This window comes from Crinia signifera, chromosome 2 (genome assembly GCF_055691185.1).
Source record: "Crinia signifera chromosome 2, ASM5569118v1, whole genome shotgun sequence".
Classification (NCBI taxonomy): Eukaryota; Metazoa; Chordata; class Amphibia; order Anura; family Myobatrachidae; genus Crinia; species Crinia signifera.
The window spans coordinates 207062470-207088778 of NC_139218.1; the positions used below are offsets into that span (position 1 = coordinate 207062470).

At 43.1% G+C, this 26309-nt stretch overlaps 1 protein-coding gene across 1 annotated transcript in view; it reads right to left on the reverse strand.

The window, feature by feature from the left end:
- Window positions 1–26309, reverse strand: part of MYOM3 (myomesin 3) — a 174170-nt gene that overhangs the window by 72530 nt on the left and 75331 nt on the right. Inside the window, exons 7-10 of the mRNA XM_083173602.1 lie at window positions 21001–21045; window positions 18894–19034; window positions 17813–17974; window positions 9489–9630 (exon numbers count right to left, since the gene is read on the reverse strand). Coding sequence (XP_083029728.1) covers window positions 9489–9630; window positions 17813–17974; window positions 18894–19034; window positions 21001–21045 — 490 coding nt within the window. The remainder of the gene's footprint in view (window positions 1–9488; window positions 9631–17812; window positions 17975–18893; window positions 19035–21000; window positions 21046–26309) is intronic.

Here is a 26309-nt window from a genome sequence, read left to right on the forward strand (position 1 = left end):
AGGCAGACAGATTAAATGGACCATTTCAAATGGGCATTTACAACAAATTTCTCATCCCAACATTTTGAGGTGAAGAAGATCTTCAAGAAACATTGGGATATCCTTAAGAAAGATTCTATAATAGGGAAAGAAAGAAATCCCCACAGTACCTAATTTAATATTTAAACGAGCTTCAAATGTAAAAAGCAAACTTGTACAAAGTATGTGTCCTATCTCGCCAAAAAAATCACTAACCAATTCAAAAGGGTTCTACCGTTGTTGTGAATGTGTAGGATCCAAAAACAACCCAAATAACTTCGGGATGAAAATGGAAGATCTTTACATCAATGGCAAAATGTTTAAAATCAGGGAATTTGTGACTTGCCATTCCTCAAGCGTAATATACGCTATCCAATGCACTTGTGACAGATTCTACATAGGTAGAACCAGCAGACCATTTAAGGTTAGGCTGGGGGAGTATGAGAGAAATATCCGTAAGGGTCTTGAAACGCATGCTCTCTCAGCCCATTTTAGATCTTGTCACGAGTGCAATGTGACTAAAATAAAGAATTTTTATATCCTACAAAAAGTATTACCTAACATAAGGGGTGGAGATTTGACAAAAAAAAATGGCAAAATGTGAAATGACGATCATTTTTAACTATAATACTTTAATCCCCAATGGACTCAACAAAGACTTTGAAACCAAGTGGTTTCTTTAAGCCTTTTTCATTTTAAATATTGTTAGTATTGTACTTTAGTTATTGTCTTGTTATTTATATATGTTTTGTTTTACTTTGAGGTAATATTAAATACAGATTGCATCTGGCACTTTAAATCTGCAATCATATATTTCCAAAATGGCGCCGGAACTAAAGAACCAGCTTCCAGGAATGTTGGAGCTCATTACTCCCGGAAATGACGTCCGTGAAATGCAAAAAAACGGAAGTGACGCTCCCGTTGACACGCACACATCACTTCCAGACCGGATGTCACGGACCCGGGAACCACTCCCGCAGAGATAGATTTATGCCACCTGTGACAGGAGTCACAAGTAAAATATGAACTGGACTTTTAACTTGTTTTTATGTATTTAGATGTGTTATATAGTGGATAGCAATTCCATGTCTGGAAATAGGTCTTACCAACTATTGAAATGTGGGAGGTATAAATATCAGAAGAGAAAGTGGGGTGGGAGGAGCCTGCACTAAAAATGGGGATAATGGATTTAAGAAGATAAGGAGATTGAGAAAAAAAACTGACTATAATTAATAAAGAAAATCCTGTCTCACATCACCTACCAGCCTATGCCCAGGGCTGTAGCCTTAAGAAATGTGATGGTCAGTGGTGCACCCCTGAGTAGAGATACGTTAAGTTATAAACAAAAGAAGAAAAAAGAAACTCGGGTGGGGTGCACTCTTATTCCCCAATCTGCGATTGCTTAGCTGCTCGAAAAAGTTTTTTTATATAGTTTTTTCTATGCCAAGTGAAACATCTATTTTTGTCTTTTTATTTTTTTTGTCATTTTTTTAGATAACATTTACTGTGCTTTTAAAGTCCTATAATGCAAAAACATTTATTTTGTATTAAAGATATATAATATATCAATTTAATTCAATTTGTGCTGCACAAAATTTTAATAAAACCATTTTTTGATATTATTATATTGCCTCTATTTGCGAATTATTTATAGACAATTATAATGGGGCTGGTATCAAAGATTGGTGCAATGAAATCGTATGTGTGTGTCACTGCCACAAATGCACATATGCACCAATGCTATATAGGGCTGACCGTCATAAATCCTTAATGCCTACACCAATTGGCATTATAGTTTTGTCTCAATTAAATGAGATAAGGATTATAATCATTGGTCAGCAAAATAATTCAAAATATTCAAACAAAGTATGTACAATATTTACACTTGTGCACGTGCATTGGTATCCTTTATATTGGCTTGTTTGTTGGGTGATCAAGCTTTTGCGAAACGTATGTCCAGACAGACAGGCAGAGACGTGGTCACGTGCGCTGGAGCGGCTTCCAAATCGGAGCTCCAAAGAACAGACACAGCGCTCCTACGCGTCTCTGCATTCAATAGATCCAGGGCTGGTAACGTAGACCTCTCCCTGTATGAGTAGCCGTGCGCCGTGTGTGCCGGCTCAGCTCTGACTACAGACAAAGTGGTCTTTTTTTCTTCTTCATTAAGGATTTATGACGGTCAGCCCTATATAGCATTGGTGCATATGTGCATTTGTGGCAGTGACACACACATACGATTTCATTGCACCAATCTTTGATACCAGCCCCATTATAATTGTCTATAAATAATTTGCAAATAGAGGCAATATAATAATATCAAAAAATGGTTTTATTAAAATTTTGTGCAGCACAAATTGAATTAAATTGATATATTATATATCTTTAATACAAAATAAATGTTTTTGCATTATAGGACTTTAAAAGCACAGTAAATGTTATCTAAAAAAATGACAAAAAATAAAAAGACAAAAATAGATGTTTCACTTGGCATAGAAAAAATTATATAAAAAAACTTTTTCGAGCAGCTAAGCAATCGCAGATTGGGGAATAAGAGTGCACCCCACCCGAGTTTCTTTTTTCTTCTTTTGTTTATAACTTAAGGTATAAATATCAGACCTGGTACAACACTGAGTTATGCCTTGAAAAAGACACTGTAAAGTGTCCAAACCGGTCGGCAGAATTTCGTGGACCCCCACCATGTGTCAGCATCCAGGGATGCCTGATTGTTACATTCTCATGCTCTATTTGTCTGCACTTATCTGTAGGCAAACACATATGGTGAGAGTCCTCAATGCCTAAATCTGCTGTTTTTTATTGTTTTTTAATTGTTATTAAAATATATTGCATCATGATATATTTTCTCCCATCCTTTTGAGTGAATGCATCATTAAGGAGGACAATTGGTGACTGATTGTCCCTCAACCAAGCGCATTTGTCTACTATCAAATGTAGACAATTTTATTGGTACGGGTCAATAATATTAAAGTCACTTTTAAAATGCCAGTGTTTTAACAGTATCACACTATTGTATATTTTCTCTTTTTATTTTGGGTGTCGCCACTATGGAACAATCTACCCCAAATCATCACAATTAGCGGCTAGGAAACCCTCCAATATATTTTTTGGTATCATATATGTTGTTTGAAGTGGTTCTTTAATTTGTTGGTTGTGTGACTAAGGCTGCTTATTAGCACACATTATATTGGTCTTACTCTTGTTCTGTCTATGTAAGGCAGGCCTGTGCACTTTTCAGTGCTGGAGAATAAGGTCACTTGCTTTGCCCAAGGGTTATTTGTAATGTTGATTCTCCTAACTATGAATCTCAGTCTGTGCCCCTGACCTTGGCTTGTCACAATGGTTTACTACATGCTTATGCCCCAGACTAGGGAATGTCTCACCATACTGCTACTTGTTTGAATGTGACCCTGACCTTGGATTCCCTGACTACACATTTGGCTGCACATTCTGTACCTCACTTCTGTTGTACTCCCACACCATCAGGGAGCAGCTAGAGAGACAACACGCCTCAGCCCCACCAGTGCAAATCCTGGTCTGGCAGCATCCAGTGCACCCAGACACTTTATAAAGAGAAAGCTAGACTCCAGCTGACTACAACTATTTATTACAATATAGACAATAATAGATGACTGAACTCAATCTAAAATTAATATTAACTCTGTATATGAACCTATTGGGTCCAATTCTGATTCACACAGACGTTCTAGCAGGCTGTGTAAATGCCATATTGAACACACACAAGTCTCAAGATAATTCTGAATCTGACATTTCTCTCAATCCTTCTTGGTGTAAGCTGGGCATACCTGAATAATAAACCAAGCAATATTTAGGATCTCTGACATTTTCTAACACTTATTTCTCTGTCTTTTAAGTTTTTATGTTTAGCTACACAATTACTTTAACTAACAATAAATGATAAGTTCAGGGGTGTTTTAGGACAGATCCCCTATGCAGAGTAACCCACACAACACCCATACATGCAGCTGGCGCACCATCTTTCCAGTGATCTCTTAAGAAAGATTGAGCATGATTGAACATGCAGAGAAAATAGGGGCCCGATTCAGACCTGCTTGCTGGGCTAAGAGTTTTTGGAGCCCAGCGAGCGGGTAAATGCTGCCCTGCATAAGACAGATCCCACCCATTTGCATGGCTGCGAATACAGTGGCGGAACTCCCAGAGGCAATGGAGTCATCTGCCGCCGGGCGCCAGCCTTAAAGGGGGCACTGGCTCCATTGCCCCCGATGTTCCAATTTTAGAAGTGTTGCCCGACAGTACCCCTCTGTATGCAGCGGCGTCCACCGTCGCTCCCCGCTCCTCAAAGAAATATACATCCGTCCCTAAGCGCAGCATACTTGAAGCTTCCGGCAGCACTGAGCAGCACAGGTCCGTGCGGCGTGTGCTCAGCGGCCGGGTGTCAGCCCCGCCTTCCGTCACCAGCAGCGAATGAGGGTCCCGGGGAGAAGCATCCCCACAGCACCTTACCCCGACACTGCCATCCATATCCGTGACGCCTGACCCCCTCCGCTCTCTCCCCTGCAGCTCACCGGCGGAAAAGCGCCACGCTGCAGCACAACAGATCTGAGCAGGGCTGAGTGAGGCCCTGGGGCCGAACCCAGAAACATTCACCACCGTCAGCAGAATCTTGGGGAGCAGCAGCGCAGTGGGCCCAAGGACATGGTTACCTGCCCCCCCCTGTGTCTGTCTCTCTCTCTCTCCCCTCCCACCCAGTCCCTCTCTACCAGACCTCACTGTTACCAATCTGTCTTTGCCTGACCCCCCCTCTCTCTCTCTCTCTGCCTGACCCCACTGTTCACCCATCTCTTTGCTTGATCCCCCCCTCTGTCTCTCTGCCTGACCCCCCTCCCACCCATCTCTCTTTGCATGAACCCCTCTCTCTCTGCCTGACCCCCTGTCACCCATCTCTCTTTGCCTGACCCCCTCTCTCTCTGCCTGAGCCCAATGTCACCCAATCCCTCTCTGCCTGTCCCCTCTGTCACCCATCTCTCTTTGCCTGACCCCCCTTCACTCTCTGTGTAACCCCCCATCTCTCTCTTTGACCCCACTCTCTCTCTCTCTCTCTCTCTCTCTCTCTCACACACGTAACCCCCCTCTCTCTTTGTACCTGACCCCTCTCTCACCCTTAAATCCTCTCACCCCCTTCTCTCTATCCCTGACACTCTTTCGCTCTCCCCACTAATTTCCTCACTTTCACTGATACACCCCTCTGTCTCTTTCTCTCATCCCCCCCCCCCCCATATTTATCATTCTTCCTCTCTTTAGCTATCTATCTATGGGGGTCACCAACTTTTATCTTGCCTCCGGGCAACATGGACAAACTTACGCCACTGTGCGAATACATTCGCAGCGGGATGCAGTTTAAATCCCGGCGGTCGGGATCCCGGCGTTCAGAATCCCGACGCTGGAATCCCGACCGCCGAAATCCCAACACTTTCTCCCTCCGTGGGTGTCCACGACACCCATGCAGGGAGAATAAAGTAGCGTGCCGAGCGTAGCGAGGCACGGGGCCCGCTGAGTGGCGAGCGCAGCGAGCCCGCAAGGGGGGGTGATCCACGTCCCCCCCTTGTCGGGATTTCGGAGTCGGGATTTTGAACTCCGGGATCCCGACCGCCGGGATTTCATACTGAATCCATTCGCAGCCATGCACATGAGAGGAAAACCATTAGGAATCACTCACCATCGAATGGTGTTCCCCTCTGTTCACAGCGCCAAGTAAGTTTAGACTCACTCGGTGCTGCGAAGGCAGTGGGGATAAGGAGGCCACTGATGACGTCAACGGCTCTTCCTCCCAACATACGGAGAATACCTACATTTCTGGGGCACTCGTCCAATAATCGTCAGAGCTGCAAATTTGTAGCCCTGCGTAAAGGTCTGAATTAGACCATAGAGTAAACTCTAGCACAGGGCTAGAGGAATTGCTATTTTCTTTGCATGTGCAATATTTTCAAAGACATCACTAAAAAAAGTCTGTGGCCTTGTATATTGAAATCCTCATCTCTAGGTGAAGAGTGGTTGGTGCAAGACTCACCTTGGCCAATGGGACTGTATGTTCCACACACAATCCATTATAGTTATGCCATTGGTTATATTTTATTGAATGGTAAATAGCTAATAATGATCAGTGTACCCTATAATTACGCTTGTGCTCTTTTGGTTTAATAAATGTTTTTTTCACCAGCCCCCACTGTTCTTGAATGTCCCTCTCATATAATGTATTAGGAAGAAATTTGGGTACTTGTGTACTAGCACGGCTCCCCGATAATTAGTCGCCCGATTTTTTAATCTAATCGCATCGCATGCCATACACCCGATGGCATGCGATGCGATGCGATTTTAACTCATATTCGATATTAAATTGTATAAGCACCCTAATTGGTGCTTTTAAGCACCCTAATGGGTGCTTACAATGCTTAAATGCACCCCCACGCCACCCCCCAAGTATAAACGTGAACCCGAAGTGTGGCGAGCGCAGCGAGCCCGCGAGGGGAGGCGGTATGCATCCTACGACCTACGCCACTATCCACGTCGGCGTGGAGTTGAGAATAGAAAGTGTGGCGAGCGCAGCGAGCCACCGAGCCCGAAGCATGGCGAGCACAGCGAGCCCCGTGAGGGGACGCGGATACCTGTGAAGCCCGTGAGGTGACGCGTATACCTGTGAATGTATCCACGTACCCTCGTGGGACTCGCTGCGCTCGCCACGCTTCGAGCTTGGTGGCTCGCTGCGCTCGCCACACTTTCTATTCTCAACTACACGCTGACGTGGATAGTGGGGGTATGAAAAGGTCGTAGGACGCGTACCGCCGCCCCTTGCGGGCTCGCTGCGCTCGCCACGCTTCGGGTTCACGTTTATACTTGGGGGTGGCGTGGGGGTGCATTTAACCATTGTAACCACCCTTTAGGGTGCTTATACAATTTATAATCGCATCGCATTGTATGGCATTGTATGCCATATACAATGGCATACAATTTTAAAATTGTATGCCATTGTACAACATCGGCCAATATTGCGTCACATCGCATACCCTCGCATGCGATATGGTCTGCAATGCGATGGGCGCCGTGCTAGTACACAAGTACCGAAATTTGTTAAGATTCTGCCTTGTTGTCAGTGACTGACTTTTTGTGTGTATGCAATGCATTCACAAGTTCGGGAATGTCATTAGCCTGTATGTGAGAGTTTGCTTTTTATTCAGTTATGCGAGTGTTGTCGCCTAGTAGTGCTGATTGGCTGTGACCACCTGACACTCCATCTCTGCTAGTGATAGCGCTTACTCCCAGCTTAGCATCCTGGTTCCTGTACTATATATTACTTGCCTCCAGATTCAGCTGTTATGATTCATGGTTCATGTGCTAAAGGCTCTGGTTCAGTCTCCTGATATACATACTGTAGTTACTACGATTCCTGGTTCCTTTGTTGTACGCTCTTGTTCAGTCTTCTACTATAGCAACTACGTTTCCTGGTTCTATTCCTGGTTACGGTTACGGTAAAAATGACAGACAATGTCTAGGTCGACAGTCACTACGGTGACTAATGGTCCACAGTGACTAAGTCGAAACCTTGTAATGGTCGACATTCCCAAGGTTGCCATTGACAAAAGGTTGACACAAGCTTATGGATGACATATACATGGTCGACCTGAATAAGGTCGCCATAAGGTTGTCCGTGTTTTTCTATGTCTATGTTGACATGGACACCGTATAAGTGTACCACGTCCCATTGCATGGATCGCTGAGCTCGCCATGCTTCTGGCACCGGACCTCACTGCGCTCGGCAAACTATAGTAAACAAAAAGTGAAAACCTCATGTTGACATTTCCAATGGCGACCATGTCTATGTTGACTATAAGCTTGTGTCAACATTTTGTCAATTTCGACCTTGGGTATGTCGACTATTTCAAGGTGTCGAGCTAGTCACTGTTGACCTATTGACTTTCAACCCTAGACATTGTCTACCCAGTGACCGCTTACCCAGGTTCTGTTTCCTGGCCAGGGCCTAGCCAGAATCCAGTCCAGCCCCAGTTGAGCATCCATGTTCCTGTTTCCACTGAAGCTGAAGGTGTTATTACCATGTATGCAGAGGTATTTAATGTAGTTCTCTGATATTTGACTAATAATCTGCATCCAATATGGACTACAGTGTGATCGTCATCTGTGCTAGACTACTGAAGGAAAGACGATTACCTACGAATATGGAACATATGGAATTCCATTCCAGGGGAGGTAGTGTGTGCAGACACATTAAATACATTTAAAATAAGGTTGGACAAACATTTTTTTGAAAAAAAAAAAAACATTGAGGAGTGCAACCCATAATCATTATTTAGCCTGAGGCTATAACAAGTAAATAATTTCACTGGGGATATTACAGCTAGACCATACACTTTAGTGAGACCTGTAAAAAAAGGTTGAACTTGATGGACATACATATTTTTTTCAACCTCAACTACTATGAAGACTTATCTTGAGTTCTCTTGACAGATTTATATAGTGTCTCTGGGCCCATCTCAGTCACTGGATTTATCTTACTCTGTGCTTTTATATTGTCATATATTTAAATTTTTTACATTTGTCTAATTATGGAGTGTATTGCTGCATTGTGTTGGGACCTTCAATTATCTACATTATACTCAACCACTGGTGTTATGCATTTGACATTCTGCAAATACAGTATACTCTGTTCATCCATTTTGAATATTGACATTCTAGATTTATCCATTTGTACAACATTTATTATATTAATAAATACTGTCATTTTTACTTTAGACAAGCTTCATAATTTCTTCTACAAACTTAACACAGACCCTATTATGAATGGGCCCCTAAGAAAGTAGTTTCTGAAATAGGGAGAAATTGGGGAATTCTGTTGCTGGCATACGGTGCGCACTGCCGTTGCTGCAGCATCTAAACACCAGCAATATCAACCTGCCCTGCACTATTTATCAAACTGGCGAAATGCCAGATGCGCTGAAAGTGCTCCCTACCCTATGTGGCAGCAAAATGTTTTGTGAGAAATTGGGATTCTGCACAACGTGGCTATTGTCACACTGCTTCGGCTTTGCCTTATTGGCTATATGAAGGGTAAACACAGCCTATCCTGAGAGGGGAAAGTTGCTGGGGTATGCAGACATGGCAGCTGCCTGGTTAATAGGATATTTATAGCTACTACTTCTTGACCTCTGCATCGGTTCTCAAGTTGTGAGCTTTCTCATACCCTGTTAGAGATTATTGGCTAACCATGCCTATCCCCAACATTACATCTGTGTAAACCAGGATATGATATACTTACCCCAGTTGTTAGGAAGTTAGTGGAAGTTTTATTACACTATGTATTTTGAGAAAGTTTATAGTACATTCCTGCACCTTTTTGTGTTTGTGTGATGCATAATAAAAGATTTTATGTAATGAACCATATTATTTCCTTGTTCTTCACTCACCTCTCGATGTAGTAACCACATACGGGGCTTCCTCTCTCCTCACTTGGTGGAATCCAGGACAAAACTAAACAATCTGTAAGCACATCATTAAACTGCACACAGAGGGGAGACCCAGGCACCCCAGCATTTTCTGGCTCCGCATCTACAATAGAATAGTTTTATTTATATTTAAATCGTGTCACCAAACCAAGGTCACAGCATAGCAGATTAATCCAAAGGCAAGCATGGTTATAGGCGTAGCATGCAGGTAATAACAGACTCTTGCAAAGGCTCCAATGGTCCCTACCATCGCCCACACTCTGGCCCATCATTTGGCCAGCTAATCCAACATCAAGAACAAGATCACTCTGCCCTGGCAACCAGGGGCGTAACTAGATATTCACAGGCCCCATAGCAAAAGTTTGTAAGGGCCCCTATATACCAAATATTGGCGATAAATGTATATAGAAAATATAACTCATACAGTAAAGATGGGCCCCCTTCAGCTCTGGGCCCCATAGCAGCTGCACCGCTTGCACCTATGGTAGTTCCGCCTTTGCTGGCAACCCTTGTCAGGACATCACAGGTGCTTCTGCTACTGCACCAAAACCTGATCTGGACCCTCCACATTATATATATATATATATATATATATATATATATATATATATATATATTATATATATATATATATATATATAATTCAAGAGGAAAGAAAGGCGGCACTCACGGATTTGGTGAAATTAATTTTGTGTATTGTCACATAAAGGCGCTAAGCCTCTTTTTAAAGGCTTTATATATATATATAGCAATGGGTGCGGTCATGATGACGTCAGCGTCAGGGCGACCGCCCACTACGTGGGGGGAGTCTGGACGCACTCGGCTGCCGGTCGGACGCATCAGTGGTTCTGTGAGTATATGTACCCCTGTTTTTTCCCTTTTTTCCCATTTACCTGTATATGTATCTGGTCACACGCTGTCTTGATAAAAATGCTGTTGCATTGAAACGTCGACCTGGACGTGTCGACCATACTCTATAATAAATTCTCTTGATTGAAGCCCTTTGGAGTGACGCTGCTTTTTCGCCTACTATCTCATCTTTGCGGAAGGCACCCAAAGGCACATTACCACCCCCTTGATTGGTTTGAGTGCCGGCTCTCAGCCACCTATCTCCAGGACTGAATTTTTCAGCCCATACGGACCAAGGCACCCCTCTACATCTTTGACCTCCTCTCCACGACTGCATTGGAAATGGAACCCTCCACCACAGCAGGGTGCCGCACCATGCCACCCACCAAAGGCCTACTCCACAGTTACAGTGATGCGCAGGCCCGGGACATCCTTTTCGACTCCAATGATGATGAACCCCTCACTGAGATCTCTCTGGAAGAGATCACACACCAGATTTTCCAACTCAAGAAACGTGAAGTAGACTACAACCTACATGGTACTTCACTGTCCAAGTATTTCCGAGCACAGATAATCCCAAGAGGCTTTCGGATCAGGAACACGCTGACGATTGGGCGATTTAACCCGGACTTTTGTGCCAAGTGGGTGGGCATACTCAATAAATGTAGCAACGATCTCATGTTGCTGGTTATTGAGGAGTCCACCCGGGAACTTGCTATAGTCAAGGATAAAATTACTAACATGGAGACCAAATATGATATACCTAAACTAATGGAGGACAATCCTGAATGGCAACAAAGTCTCTCGTCAAAGGTCGCAACCTATAAAAAGGAACTGTTACTCTTTAAAGCCAATAAACTCAATATTGTTTCCCGCGACTATGAAGAAAATCGGGTATACAGGTGGCTCATGGGGGGAGAATCCCAACCTAGGTACCCCCAACGTAGTGATACTAACAACTACCGGAGGAGGCGGGAGAATCGCAACCGGGATGCTCCCACCTCGAATTCCGACAGCGATTTTCGTGTAAATGACTCTGACGACCCCCAATCATCGGGGTTACCCCCTTTAGATCAAGACCCAACACAAAACACTAAAAAAGGTAGAGGAAGAGGACGTCCACCCGTCGGGGGCGTCAAAATGCGCGGATTGCGCAAACTAAAGGCCCTGAGAACCTGATCTACAATTTATCCACTCATACATTATCCGAATCTGAATTGTCAGTGTTAAACAAGGGTCTCAGTTTTGTCCCCACCATCCCTCATAACGACCTACAGTGGCAAATTGATCAACACCGTTTCCACCGTAACCTGCGGCTCCGTGAACATTTCCAACATCACCAGGAGACCGCCCCCAAAACAGCCACCCAGGACTTTGTCCGATCCCGCACCAAATCCTCCTTTGACCCTCCTTCGTCCAATAAATCCGTTCCCACCTTTACCCGGCTAGTCGACGAGGCGGTTTCCAAATACAATGCAGCATCACCCGTACTCCACCGCAACTTGTCTCGTGCGGAACATCAGGCATTGATTGATCTGTCCAACTACCGTCACATCATCATCCGTCCGGCGGACAAAGGAGGAGCAATAGTTCTCCAGAACTTGCAGGATTATAAAAATGAATTGGAAACACAACTCAGTGACACCAAGACCTACTGCCCCCTGGCACAAGATCCCACGCGACAATACCAATCAGAGCTCGAAAACATCCTCCAGGAAGCTGTATTCAATCACCTAATTGATCTCGATCTGGCTCAAGCACTGTTCCAAAAACACCCAGTTACCCCCATCATTTATACTGTACCTAAAATTCACAAATCCATCCATAAACCCCCTGGTCGTCCAATCATCAGTGCCATTAATTCTCTTTATCAACCGGTCTCAAAGTACTTGGACCTCATACTCCAACCTTATATACAAAAACAACCGACCTTCATCAAAGATACCACCGCATTCCTCACCCGGTTACAGAATTTATCAGTCATCCCTGAATCTACAGTCCTCGTCACCCTCGACGTGAGCAGCCTCTACACCTCCATCCCCCAGCAAGCAGGGGTGGAGGCAGTCGCCGAATTCATTCGTAACAACCAAGTCTCAGAAATGGACCATTCATTGTTTCTACATCTGTTGTCATTGACACTGAGCCGCAACTACTTTCTTTACAATGGGGCATACTTCTTGCAGACCAGTGGGTGTGCAATGGGGAGCCCGGTGGCACCTAGCTTCGCAAACATTTTTATGTTTGCGGAGGAGAAATCAAGCTTCCTTGACCATCCGGACCTGAAAGAACATATTTTGCTGTATGTTCGATTTATAGACGACCTGTTCTGTTTGTGGACGGGCCCTATTCCTCTTCTGGAACAGCACATTATGGCCATAAATTTAGGAAATTCTCCCATCAAATATACGATGTCTATTCATAAGAAAAGCATCCACTATCTTGATGTCCAGGTCTCGATCCTGGACAATCAGATATCTACAGCTGTTTTTTCCAAACCTACGGATCGAAACACCCTGCTCCTGTCTTCGAGCCATCATCCCAAACCCCTCAAAAGGGGTCTCCCTAAATCTCAATTACTCTGAGTGGCACGGATTTCTAGTACCAAGGAAGCAGCTGTAACCAGTACTAATCAAGTGGTTGCCCGATTTGCAGCTAGAGGATGCGACCTGAACCAACTGAAACAGCTTCAAGCAGAAGTTTTGGCCACCCCCAGAGAAGCCCTTCTCATCCCTAAACAAAAAACGAACAGTGACATTATCCCGTGGAAACAAGAGTATTCTACATCCAGCCCAGTAGTCCAGAGAGCCACACAGGCTCTGTGGCCAATTGTAAAGACTGATAAAACATTACCTTGTTTCAAAAACATAAGACCCATGGCTTGCTACACGCGAGGGAGAAATATAAAGGACCAGGTGGTCCATACTGACATTACCGGCTTCGACACCCAGCAAACACCATCTTCTTCTTTTTTACAAAAACCCCCTGGATGCTACCGGTGCTTAAACTGCACCACTTGCAGAAATTTAGTTGTATGCCGCAACTTTAAACACCCTACTGACTCATCCACCATCAACATCAAACATGTGTTAACCTGCTTGACAACACATGTGATCTATTTATTATATTGCCCGTGTAAAATGCACTACATCGGCAAAACGGTCCGTACCATACTTGAGAGAATGGCTATGCACCGTTCAGCTATCAACAGTGCATTGCGCTCTAAATCGGCTGACCAACCAGTAGCCAGACACTGTCTGGAATCTGGCCACTCTATCAGTGAAATGCGGTTCATTCTCATCGATTATGTGCCCCCCCTCAAACGTGGGGGTGACCGGGACGGTATTCTACTTAAGTTGGAATCCAAATGGATTCATAGACTGAACACCATTAGACCGCACGGTCTCAACGAACGTTTGAACTGGAACGTCTTTCTATGAGCAATTGAACTACTGCACACCCATTTGGTCGTTTGGATACCTGGCGCGCTGCGCTCACCACGCACATTATTAGTGCTACACTTGCTTTATATGTTTTTCATTGCCAATATGTCATCTCTAATTTTGCTTTATTAGCTGTGTTTTCTCAACATACCTATTGTTTCATTTCTATGCAGTGTCTGTCCGGCAGCCGGGGACGGCATCTAGCGTCCCGAGCGTTTTCTAGCAACGGGCGCGGTCATGATGACGTCAGCGTCAGGGCCACCACCCACTACGTGGGGGGAGTCTGGACGCACTCGGCTGCCGGTCGGACGCATCAGTGGTTCTGTGAGTATATGTACCCCTGTTTTTTCCCATTTACCTGTATATGTATCTGGTCACACGCTGTCTTGATAAAAATGCTGTTGCATTAAAAACGTCGACCTGGACATGTCGACCATACTCTATAATAAATTCTCTTGATTGAAGCCCTTTGGAGTGACGCTGCTTTTTCGCCTACTATATATATATATATATATATATATATATATATATATATATACACACACACACACAAAGTCCAGCAGACCGGCACTCCCTGTTAAGTCGATACCTCAGGTCCATATGTAGTAGTGTGTGGGCGGCACTCAAACAGACTTGACTCAGTTTGATTAAAAGCCTTTAATCCAATGGTGTTTTTGGGTACCAACCCTGTTATCAAAAATTATGTATAATTTGAAGCAACTTTACTAAAGTCAGCAATATGTTACAGTGCCAGTATACATTCCAAACTGACACATTTGCTGCTATGTTTCTTTGTTGATCTGGCAGCAAATGTGTCAGTTTGTAATGTATACTGACACTAACATATTGCTGACCTTAGTAAAGTCGCTGGAAATGATATTATATTATATAGTTTGCTTTTTATCATTTGAAGAAATAAAACAAAAAACTCCCAAAAATGCAAAAAAGCTAACCGGTATAATATAACTTCCAGTGACCTTAGTAAAGTCATCGATAAGTTATATGTGAGTATACATTACAAACTGACATATTTGCTACTAGATCAACAAAGAAACATAGCAGCAAATGTGTCAGCTTGGAATGTATACTGGCACTGTAACATATTGCTGACTTTAATAAAGTCACTTTAAATTATATATAGTGTTTTATTTTTTCATTCATTTATTGATTTTGGGGTTCATTTGTGAATAAGGGGGTTTTATTCTAGATGTGTATTTGTTGTATGACTTTTTTTTATATTTGTTGTTGAATCACAATAAGTATGTCTAAGCTCCCTTCGTGCCCTCCCTGTCACTAGGGGGCAGTGATGTCATGTTACAGCGCTTGGACTGTGCACCAGCGTGGACGCTGAACGGAGCAGAAAGGTATAAAGGTATGTGATGTAAATGTCACCATTGTGTTCTGCACCTTGATAAAGGAGCCGCACTGGCTTTGGAACGTTAGGCTAAATCCAGTCTTCCGGTCAAGGGCGTAACTACCATAAGTGCAAGGGGTGCAGCTGCTATGGGGCCCAGAGCTGAAGAGGACCCATCTGTACAAATATAAGTTATATGTGCTATACACATTTATTACCATCAGTTGCTAAATAGGGGGCCCTTACAAAGTTTTGCTATGGGTCCTATGAATGCCCCTGATTCCGGTGACTTTATTTCATCAAGTGCCGCAGTCTCCAATTCATAGATTACACAGACTGCGTGTATTCCAGTCTGCTTACGAGGGGCACCGAATAATCATACAGTGCTTACCCATGTGGAGTGCCACTCTACAGATTTTTTTTATCAAGGTGCAGCACCTTGATAATAAAACCTACAGGTTTTGAAACGTTGGTATCAAACGCCACCTGTCTGCCTCTTCATTTCTGAGTGCCGCCTCCCCCCACCCTGATATACTACTGAACAGTGTTCACACACTGTTCTTTAATGGAAGGCACCGGACTTCACTTAATGTCTCTTCCCTAGCTGGCAGCTAGCTCTGGCAATTCCTGGAGTGCTAACCTCTTGCACATATATATATGCAAAACACACACATATATATATATATAATATACACACACACCAATAACTAGAAAAGGATGCATGTGAAATCCAGAGTGTACTTTACTTTACTAATGTCAGAAAATAGTGCTAATGTCATTGTCATATAATATAAATGGAAATGTTGAAAGCTGAAAAATTGCACAGTATAGAGCAAATATGATAAAAGCAAATTCATCTGCTGTGAACTGTGAATGAGTTAATAAAGCCCAATACATATTCTCCGATATGCTCTCTGCACTCCCGAGCAAACAATATTGAGTCTACTCACTGAACGATAACGGCAAATTATATCATTCAGTGAGATTACCGTTAATGAAGCACAGGGGGTGCATCTTTAACAATATTGGGTGTACACTCTACACTTTTTAAAAGATATCGCCCAGAAGAGCCCTTTTGAGCAATATCTTTTAAATTCTCATCTAATGTGTATAGGGTTTAAGGAAAGCAACATATCTACCAACATTTTAACATAGTTTCCATGTGAAATCTGCAGCTAAGCCAATACCTAGAAATTAGGAACAATTAATGACTATGAAAGCAGGTCTACTGCAATTAAGATGATAAAGCCACAAATCTGAATGACTCCATTTTCTATTGTACAGTTATGTGTGCTGTCCCTGGACGTATTATCTGTATTGTGACCTGTCTTATGCTGTTACATAAGATAAGACTATTTCATGTTGGGTTCATAAACCTCTGGGTAAATAATTAAAAAGGTAAGAGAGTGCTTCAGCTAGACTGGGCACCTAGTGTACTAAAGTCAACAGAACGTTAGGGGACTTAACCATTTAGTGGTGCAAAATCTATAGCACATTACTGGTTGGTTGATGATTTATTTTAAAAGCTGATATACTGATAGCACATCAATACGAATACGAATTGCCATATTTTTGGGATAGTAAATGTCAAAAATAAGAAAATGTTACAACTATATTGCTATTGTAACAACTAATAATTATAGTATTTAAAAGTATTCCAATCCCAAATTATATTTTCAAATCCTTAACATGCACCTTTTCAGGGAAAAAAATAAAAATAAACCTAGCGGTCCTACATTCGACAGCTGCTCTTTTAAGTTTATAGTAATTTTTTTAATCTATTTTCATTAGAACAACATGATATTTACTATAGATAGATGAAGGGGGTCTGTGATTGCAGAGGATTTGCAGCACCCCCTAGAGGGTGATGCTAGTAGCGCTTAACTGAGGGTGTTTCACTGAGCTGCTGCTAAGAATAGGGATAGTCGATCTCTATGCAAGGGGTGAACAAAAAGAAAAGAGGTTTATGCAGTCCTGATTGGAAATACTAAAATCAATTGGACTGGTTTCACAATAAAAAATTAATAAATTGCATGTTTTTTATTGTGAAACCAGTCCAATTGATTTTAGTATTTCCAATCAGCGCTGCTTAAACCTCTTTTCTTTTCGGTCTGTGATTGGGTTGACTGCAAACCAGGGGGCAGCATAGAAACTTAAATGTTATTTATTTTATATGTTTGCATCTATAACAATCCAGGTGACTAATACTTACAAGGTACATTCGTGTGTGTGTCAGATGAGAAGGTTAATGGCGGAACTTCAGCCTGTTTAACACCTAATAAGGAAAATGGAGAAGATGGCGATACATGTCTCTTTTTTGGATGTCTCCACTCAGTTCCTCATAGCATGTGAGGATGCTGATGCATGTCCTGTGAGTAAATCCTGTCATAGGCTATCAGCTTTGACTTGGAAGCCCAAAATGCCCTCAAGCATGCTCAGAAGAACAGTTTGGACTCCTTGTACAAGGTGGACATGTATCTCCAGATGCCACTCACTACAGTACACTTCAGTGATGTTAAAAATTAATATTGTATGGGTTCTGGTTTATATGAAGTGATTATTAAGTAGATACGATCAAAATCATCTCTAGATTACGACTGAACATGGAGAAAACATTGACCACCTTATTTGATTCTACTTACCTTTCACAAACATATATGCAGTTTGTTCCTGATGCCCAGATGGAGCGGGCACACACACTGTATAGAATCCTTCATCTTCTTTGAAAGCAGGAGACCCACTATAAGAGACATCACAACCCTCACAGCTCATCCGCTTTCCATCTGACTCTTGCAGTAATGTTCCTGTTAAAAAGAAAAATGACTGTATAGACCAAATACAGTATATATGTACATACTATTTATAGGGAAAACTAAAAATAAACATACTACTACTACTACTGAACGTTTAGAACTGCATAAGGGGAGTTAGTTTTGGAAACAAATTGGATTTCATTTTTTTCCCTCCAGTACAATTCTGTATGCCCTCCCTTTAGATTATAAGATCTTTGGACATGGCCCTTTTCCCTCCTGTTCTCGCAGCCCTCTTCTGTAATTAAAGCTCTCTACAACTTAATGACCATCTATACCTCTATACCATCTATATCTCTTCTCACTATCCATTCATCTCTTCCAGTGACAAGCCGTCCCTGGTAGTATGTAGACAACTCTACTTAAGGGGTGTACACACGAGAACTTTTAACAGGAGATATTGACTAGATAGTTAAAATCTCCCAGAAGGTTAGCCAAAATCTCCCTATTTTTCTCCTGCTTAGTCAATATTGTCTAGCAGAAATTGTTTAGCATAGACTGACTGTGCAGGTAAGAAAATTTTGACTAGATCATAGACTATCATTGCTTAGACAAAATTGCTTAGTCAAAATCTCCAGTGCATCTAGCCAAAATCTCTCCCAAAATTGTTTAGTCAAAATTACTTAGTAAAAATTGTCCATTAGTCAAAATCTCCATGTGTGTACACCCCTTTACCTTAACTCTGCTTACCCACATCTCAGATGTAGGAGTACAGATAATTGTGTTGCTACTTGCTACCTGTGCTCTGTTTTAGTGTTTCAGTTACTGTAATGCTAAGTTCTGTGTACTCTGTATTGTTCAAAAGTTTGCCATATGAATGGCACTGCAAACCACTTGTGGCGCCTTATAAATAAAATGTAATAATAAAAATAATACTGTATGTTGTTATATACTGTATGAAGTATATACATACCATCTCTATACCACTGGACACTCGGCTTGTGCCTCTCTAGGCTGGAAGAAACAGAACAGGACAGGGCAAAGGATTCTTTCTCCCTGGTAAACTCTGGTGCCAAGACACTGGTAAATTCACCTTCATAGTCTGGAAACAAAGCTTAATAAAAACAATTTAAAGGTGGGTTAAGACTCTTAAGAAGTATGTCATTTAGTAAATATCAGTGATGTTACAGTCAGCAAAGAAATTTTTACACAGTGTTAACTTTTTTCCTATACAATTAATGTTTTTACTTTAGCACTAATATTTATCCTGTAATGCACTGTACATGCTGGTGGTGATTCTTTATTGGTGAGGGGTGTGTTCACGTGGCAACGGTTAGGCCTGCTGGTCCATCTGAATATGTCATTGATTGGTAACCCCTAGGTTGCAGTACTTGGTGAATATTTGTAGCCCATCATGGACTTCCAGTACCCCCACAATGTTGGAATATTCAAGCAGTATAATGCACTGGGTCATTGGCTGCAAGTTGTCTTTGGAGAGTTTAATGAATGGTGTAGCCACCATATTTGTCCGATATGAACCCTAGAGAACATTTTTTAAATGTGGTAGAGAGGGTCCATTTAAAACCAATGTTTATGCTTGGAATTGGCTTTTGCATTTGCTGTTATAGCCTTGGCACTGAGGATGGGATGATCTCACCAAAAACGTTTGGCGATATGGCTTTCAAATGATAGTTTTTGCTTCTTCAGGTAAATTAACCAGATGGCAATGAACCTGGCTGCTGATCAATGTGGTTCATTGCTTTGATGTCTGGTTGATTTACCTGAAAATGGACCATGACATAAACATCTGTATATGGTGATGATCTGAAAACGTAATAAAGAAACAGTTTTTTAAATGTGTAGGTTGTGACAAAAAAATGTATGTGTTTAAAATGAAAACTCTTTTTTTTTTTAATCTCGATTTAAATGCTCCCTAAAAACCCCAACAAGGTCAAATATTTAAAATAACTTTCAATGAACGAGGGACAATTTTTTTTACTTGACACAAGAGTTCCCACTTCATCTGTGAAAAATATGATTTATACATGTTACTGTTACTGCGATCGCCAGACAACATCACCAAGGGAAAAATTATTTTCAATAGATGGGAAAGAGCACATTTTGCTAAATCTTCCCCATACTGGCTCACAGAAGCATAGATGTCTTAAAAGAGGGGGTCTACTCTATCAAATTACCAAACAATAGCAGTAACAGTATACAATACATCTCCCCTTCTTGTTTCAAGTAAAAAAAGTTATTTATCGTTCAATGCTATAGGTTGCTGCTAAAGTGGCCAAATAATATATAAGTGGGAGCTTCCTTATTTTGTATGTGGGTGACCCCAGTTTTACTGGGGTAATTAAGGGAGGGATAGGGCATGTATATACAAATACTGTATATACAGAAAACACTGTGGTACAGGGTAATATTGTTTGGTGATCATAGGTCCAATATGGGTGCCCACACATTTTACTTTTGGTCACCAGACAATAACTAGTAGGGGGCCACAACAATTAAAAGAGGGTTCACCTCTCAAATGTTGGTCCACCTAATTCTATGAATGCCAGGTTGGGGAGAGAACCTGTTGCCAACCCTTAAAAACCTGTTCTGAAATGCAGGTGTTAATACCTAATAATAATACCTAATGATCAGTGTCATAAATTTGGGAGCATATAATTGAGAGGACTTTCCTCTTTCAAACTACAGATATAGCCACGCTCATTGAGCACCCGCCATGTCACAGGTACAAAATGTGTGGAGACGTCGCAACTGAGACTCATTGAAAATCATTAGCCAGGTGCAGCTTCCTGCGCCAAGTGGACACTAGTGGCCATATTGCAGTGCCTATATCTGCAGGATGCCTCCATCTTTGTATCTTGCATGGTAGGGAATATAGAGGATCTTAAACCTCCCCCCACAAAAGATCAGGGTCATCAGTGCGTACACTGACTACACTTCCAGAAAGTCCCAGTGGCTGTCCATATATCACGTGAAAAAAAGTGGATGACTAGTTCCACTGATTTTATAAGCAAATCATTGTTTTATGTACATCCCAGAATTGGTGCATGCAGTTTACTCACATGGATAGGTAACAGAATCCCAGCCTGATTTTAACCCTTGGTATTCTGAAAAAAAAGTGTAAATAAGTTATTATACAGTAGGTTAGCTACAAGATACTAAAAGACTGTGTGTTTTTTACTTCAGTTTTTTTATCAAAAAATTCAGTGTGTGACTAAAGGGATTATTCTTAAAGGTGCCTATGCACCAGGAAAATTCCACAGCTATTTTGGCCATTTTTCATTTGATTCAGGCAAGAAATTGGATGAAAAGTATCAAAATCATATGTGTTTGACAACAGGTCCGATGCAATGCGTGGTCCTGTGCGTATCACATTGTAGCCTGAAGATCGCATGGGCTGCAATAAAGATAGATTGCATTGCCAAGCCTCCGGCAGGCTTAGCTGGTGTTGCATAGGATACATCTCCATTTGATATATTGTGTGCTTCCACCTGGGCGGTTCAAGGGGTATCACAGGCGACCCCTTCCCTCTGAGAAGTTGCACTAGTGTATGGCCACCTTTAGGTCATACAGTACCTCCCAAAAGTAGTAGTTGTAGTTTGTTTATTTATAAACAAAAGGACCCATTCCAGAAGGTATAAAAATTATGTGTACCTGGAAATAGAAAATAATCTATTTTGTTGGGTCAATAATTATCCTCCCTGCTTTCAGTAATCTTTAAAACCGGACCTGTTGGAATTGGAAAATTGGTGACAAAAAGCATACATAATCCACAATATGTATATGTAGGTCTACCCAAGGCACTTAGTTTTACTATGATGTCTTGGGTTTGCAGACGCAGCTTTCCATATTCCACATCAGTTTGCCTTACTGGAGAAGTGTATGCCCCCATATAAATATTTAGAATCATTTATTCCCCATATATACTGTTAAAATGCCTCCCATGTCCCCCCTATAATACCCGTTTATATAAATCTATAAACAGTCTGCATATACAGTACATATTGTGGATTATGTATGCTTTTTGCCTGACTAAGAACATATATACGGATGTATATACGAAGGATGCACACGAAATATATTTGTGTATCTATTTATATATTTGTTTTTTTCCACGTATATTGTGATATACATGTACATATCTTAAATGTCATAAACAAAGATTTATTAATACATATAATTGGGTTCTAGTTTCAACTGTTAAACTCGAATATCAAATTACTAATATATTTGAACACCTAGCAAAATATTGATACATCTGAATGTTAAATAAAAATATATATTGCTTTTTATTATTTTAATTTTAATTTTTATATTTATTTTTATTTTTATTATTTTTTATTTATATTTTTTTCTTATTTTTCTGTATGTCTGTATATAAATCTGTCTCTCTGCTATTTGGCTGTATTTGATTATCTCTGATTTTTCCCTCTCCCTTTTGCCTTCAAATGAAATCTATAGTTTGAAATGTATTACTTTATTCTCTGAATCATTGATCACTGATTATTTAATTGGATCAAATTAGATACTATTCTTACTATTTATCACGAATAAATTGAATAAATGAACTTATATTTTCATCTATTGTTTTATCTGGGATTACCTAATATAGTTTATTTGAAACGATGTTATACTGCTTTGACACCGGACACTCACAATTGTTTTTATTGCCAAATTTTGTTAATTGACATCAATCATATGGATACGATAAATACCATAGAGGTGGATGTATGGACATTGTCTTGAGAAAGTTCCCGTTTCCAAGGGTACGAAACGCGTTGACGCCTACTTCCGCTACTCTGCAGAAACCTCCCACTGTTTGAGATCACAGTCTCGCCATCTTGGAGCCGGCTTACGCTACCTATTGAGCCCAACCACAAGCCAGCATATTACATCTCCTACCATCCATCACTGCCCACGGCTCTCCATCCCAGCCGGCAGCCTATCGGAGCTCCCCCCCTCCCCTCTCCGGCGGACGTCACGAAGCCTTCGCTCCGGGTCGAGCCCTCGACACCTCTGGGTTCCCCGTCAGAGCTGCAGACACAGTACCATCACGGACACCGGGTTGAGCTGCACTCATCATCGTGCTCCCCGGCCCCTCCAGCTATCCATCTCAAGGAGGGTGAGCATACGGTCCAGGACATAGGTGCGTCTCCTGATTATTCCATCTGCGCTATACACGCTAAAAGGTGCCACGCTACTTGTCCTCTGTGCATAGTTTATCTGCCTGCTTCCATCGGCATTGGCTTGTGTTTCCCGCAACTTCTCCCCCTACTATTTAACAGCTTATTTCTGCTAACTAACAAGACTGGCTGCAATTCTTGCATAAACCCCTGCTCCTTGCTATCAAGTATTCATCTGTGATCCAAGTGGAGAGCGTTTTCTGCCCTATATATCTATTGAGCATGCTTTATTGTATCTGATTTTAATTATATATCTGTATGAATGTAAGATTATATATATATTTTTTTACAAATCCTTTTTATATGCATAACATTTTGTTACATTACTAATGAGTGTTTCCGGTTGTCCTTTTGTTCAGCAAAGCTCATAGGCATAACAACATTTATTCAGCAGCGCAGGTGTAACAACTTTTTCTTCCTTTTGAACCCCTTAGTGAGACCTAGCACGCTCACTCACACTCTGCAGCAGCTATTCATATACATTGTTTTAACCCCAAAATATTTTTTGTTATTATTTTTTTGGTTAAAGCTTTTTGCTTTTCCTAAACAGCGCCAGGATCTGTGAACGGAAGAGGCTCTCCTTTGGATCCTCCTACGTCCACAGGAACCCCCCCTCCTCCCCTTGAAGTAGGTGAGGGCCCTGCCGGGAGTGAGGCTCCGGTGGGTACGGAGTTAGCCGCTGCTGCTGCCTTGGGCCCTGCTCGCGGTCGGGCGGCGGTCACTGGTCAGGGAAGGAGGACGGCGTCTGCTGTGCCGGCTGCGGGCAGGGCTGGGAGAGGTCGCGGCTCGGCCGCATCACGCGGCGGGCGCAGCTACGTGAGAGGTGCCCGGCGTGGTGCTGGGGCCTCCGCTTCGGCCGGGTCTCTGGCTGGCGGTGTCGCAGGCGGGCGGCGGCCATTAGCCGCGGAGGTGTCGCGTCAGCGCGGCGTAATGGCGGCTAGGCCGGGGTGTACAAGGGGGCGTGGCGGTGCTGGTAGCAGGGCTGCAGTGTCAGGGAGAGCTGGCGTTAGGCAAGGACAGACGCAGCCTGAGGTGATTTTACCAGCTGAGCCTGCTCCTGACCCTGAAACCCCTTTATATGGCTATAGGCCATCTTGGGAAAGACAGGAGCTGGAACCATCAAGGGATGGTAGAGCTGCGGGGGCAGCGGGTCGGGGTCAGGCAAGGGGGAGAGCATCAACCCGCGGCGGCCGCCATGGGGCTGATTCAGCTGCTGAGGCCTCTGGCGGGGGTGCATCCTCTGCCTCTTTTGACCCTGCTTTGCTCTCCGCGGCTTTGTCCTCAATGGCTGGTGCCCTTGCTCCCTTACTGGAGGGCAGGCCTGAGGGAGAAAGGGGTGCAGGTAGCAGCGGGCAGGATGTGTTTGAGCCTATACCAGGCTGCTCTGAGTTTGTGAGGGCATTTGGTCGTGTGCATACTCCTGTAGTGGCTGAGGGTGAGAGTGGTTTTGTGGAGTCTGGACCTGGTCCGTCACGCAGTCAGCCCATGCGCAATAGGTGCTCGCGGTCCCCGAGGCCCCCTTCTTGTGTGCCCACAGGTGGTGATGCTACCAGTCGGAGACGAGGGAAGGAGGAAGTGACAGTCGACTTAGTGGACGCGGATGACGACGACGATGATGATGATGATGATACGTGGGAAGAGCAGGCTGGAACATCCGGTGATGGTTCATCAGATGGCGAAGGGGGGTCAAATTCAGGCTCATCCTCTGGTGACTCCCATTCCTCGCGCTACTTCTCCTCTTCCTCCTCTTCTTCCCCGGGGGGCTCTGACGAGGGTAGTGCAGCAAAAGCTCGTAAGAGGGCGGCTAAGTACGCTAAGAAGGAGGCTGAGAAGCGTACAAAGGGCGTCAAGCGCAAGCGCCTAGCTTCAATTTCCAGGAGGGAAAGGAAGCGTAGGAATCTACCTAGTGTGGTGCACTGCGATTATACTGCAGTTCTCCGAGGCCTTCGGGAAAGCTGCCGGAAGAAAATCCAGAAGGGTGACTTTGTGGATTTATTTAGCTTGACAGACGAGGCCAAGAAAGCCCATAAGGCTGCAAAGGCGAAAGGGGGTGTTGGTTCTGAGGCTTTCAGATCCTATGATAATTGGTTATCCGGTTTTTGTGTCTTTGCGGCATGCTACTTAGAGGATAGGCCGGATGAGCATATGAATATTATTCGCTATATTCATATGGTCCATGATATGTACAGAAGGTACGGTGGGGTTGCCTGGAGGAAGTATGATGAGCAGTTCAGGCGCAAGCAGGACTGCTTACACATAATAGATTTTGGTTGTAAAGATGTGGAGGTTTGGATGGAGGTTGCCAGGGTTCACTCTGAGGTGACAGATAGTGGTCGGCCTCCGGCGCCTGCGGCACCCCCGAGCCATGCGCCTCAGAGGGCTATCACGGATAGCTCGGCGGCTAAGCGTTTTACACCGGGGGGTAGATCATTTGCTCCTGGGTCAACTCGAGGGAAGTGTTATGCATTTAATAATTCCTTCTGCAATATGGGTCAGCGTTGCCGCTACAAGCACATACAGTATGCATCACTTGCTCTGGCAGCCACCCTTCGTCTAGCTGCTTTCAAGGGGGCCGCCCCTCCAGAGGGGCGGGTCCCGCACCTACCAATAGGCCTCCCTCCTCAGGCTCTGCTCGCTAGGGCTGTAACACCGGTTTGTGTTAAGGCCATGTCCCCATGGCTTCAAAGTTATCCTGACAGGGAAGCTGCAGTGTTTTTGTTAAAAGGTTTTTCTGAGGGTTTCAGTTTACCAGTTAGGGGTGAAGTTAAAGGGGGGGGCGTTTAGGAATCTGCAATCGGCAAGATCCCATTCTTCAGTTTTAAGGGAGAAGGTCATGAAAGAGGTACACTTGGGTCGCATGGCTGGCCCCTTTTTGACACCTCCGATTGCTGACATGATCATTTCGCCTGTCGGTGTGGTGCCTAAAAAGGATCCGGGTAAGTTCAGGTTAATCCAACACCTATCCTATCCGGTTGGATTTTCAGTTAACGATGCCATTCCATTTGAATGCTGTTCGGTAACTTACCAGTCCTTTGATGATGCACTCGCGATGGTCCGGTCCTATGGTCCAGGAGCTCTTATGGCTAAAATTGACATTGAATCGGCATTCCGCCTTTTGCCTTTACATCCCAATGCTTTTAGGTACATGGGCTTCCGCATGGGGGACGAATACTTCATTGACAAATGTT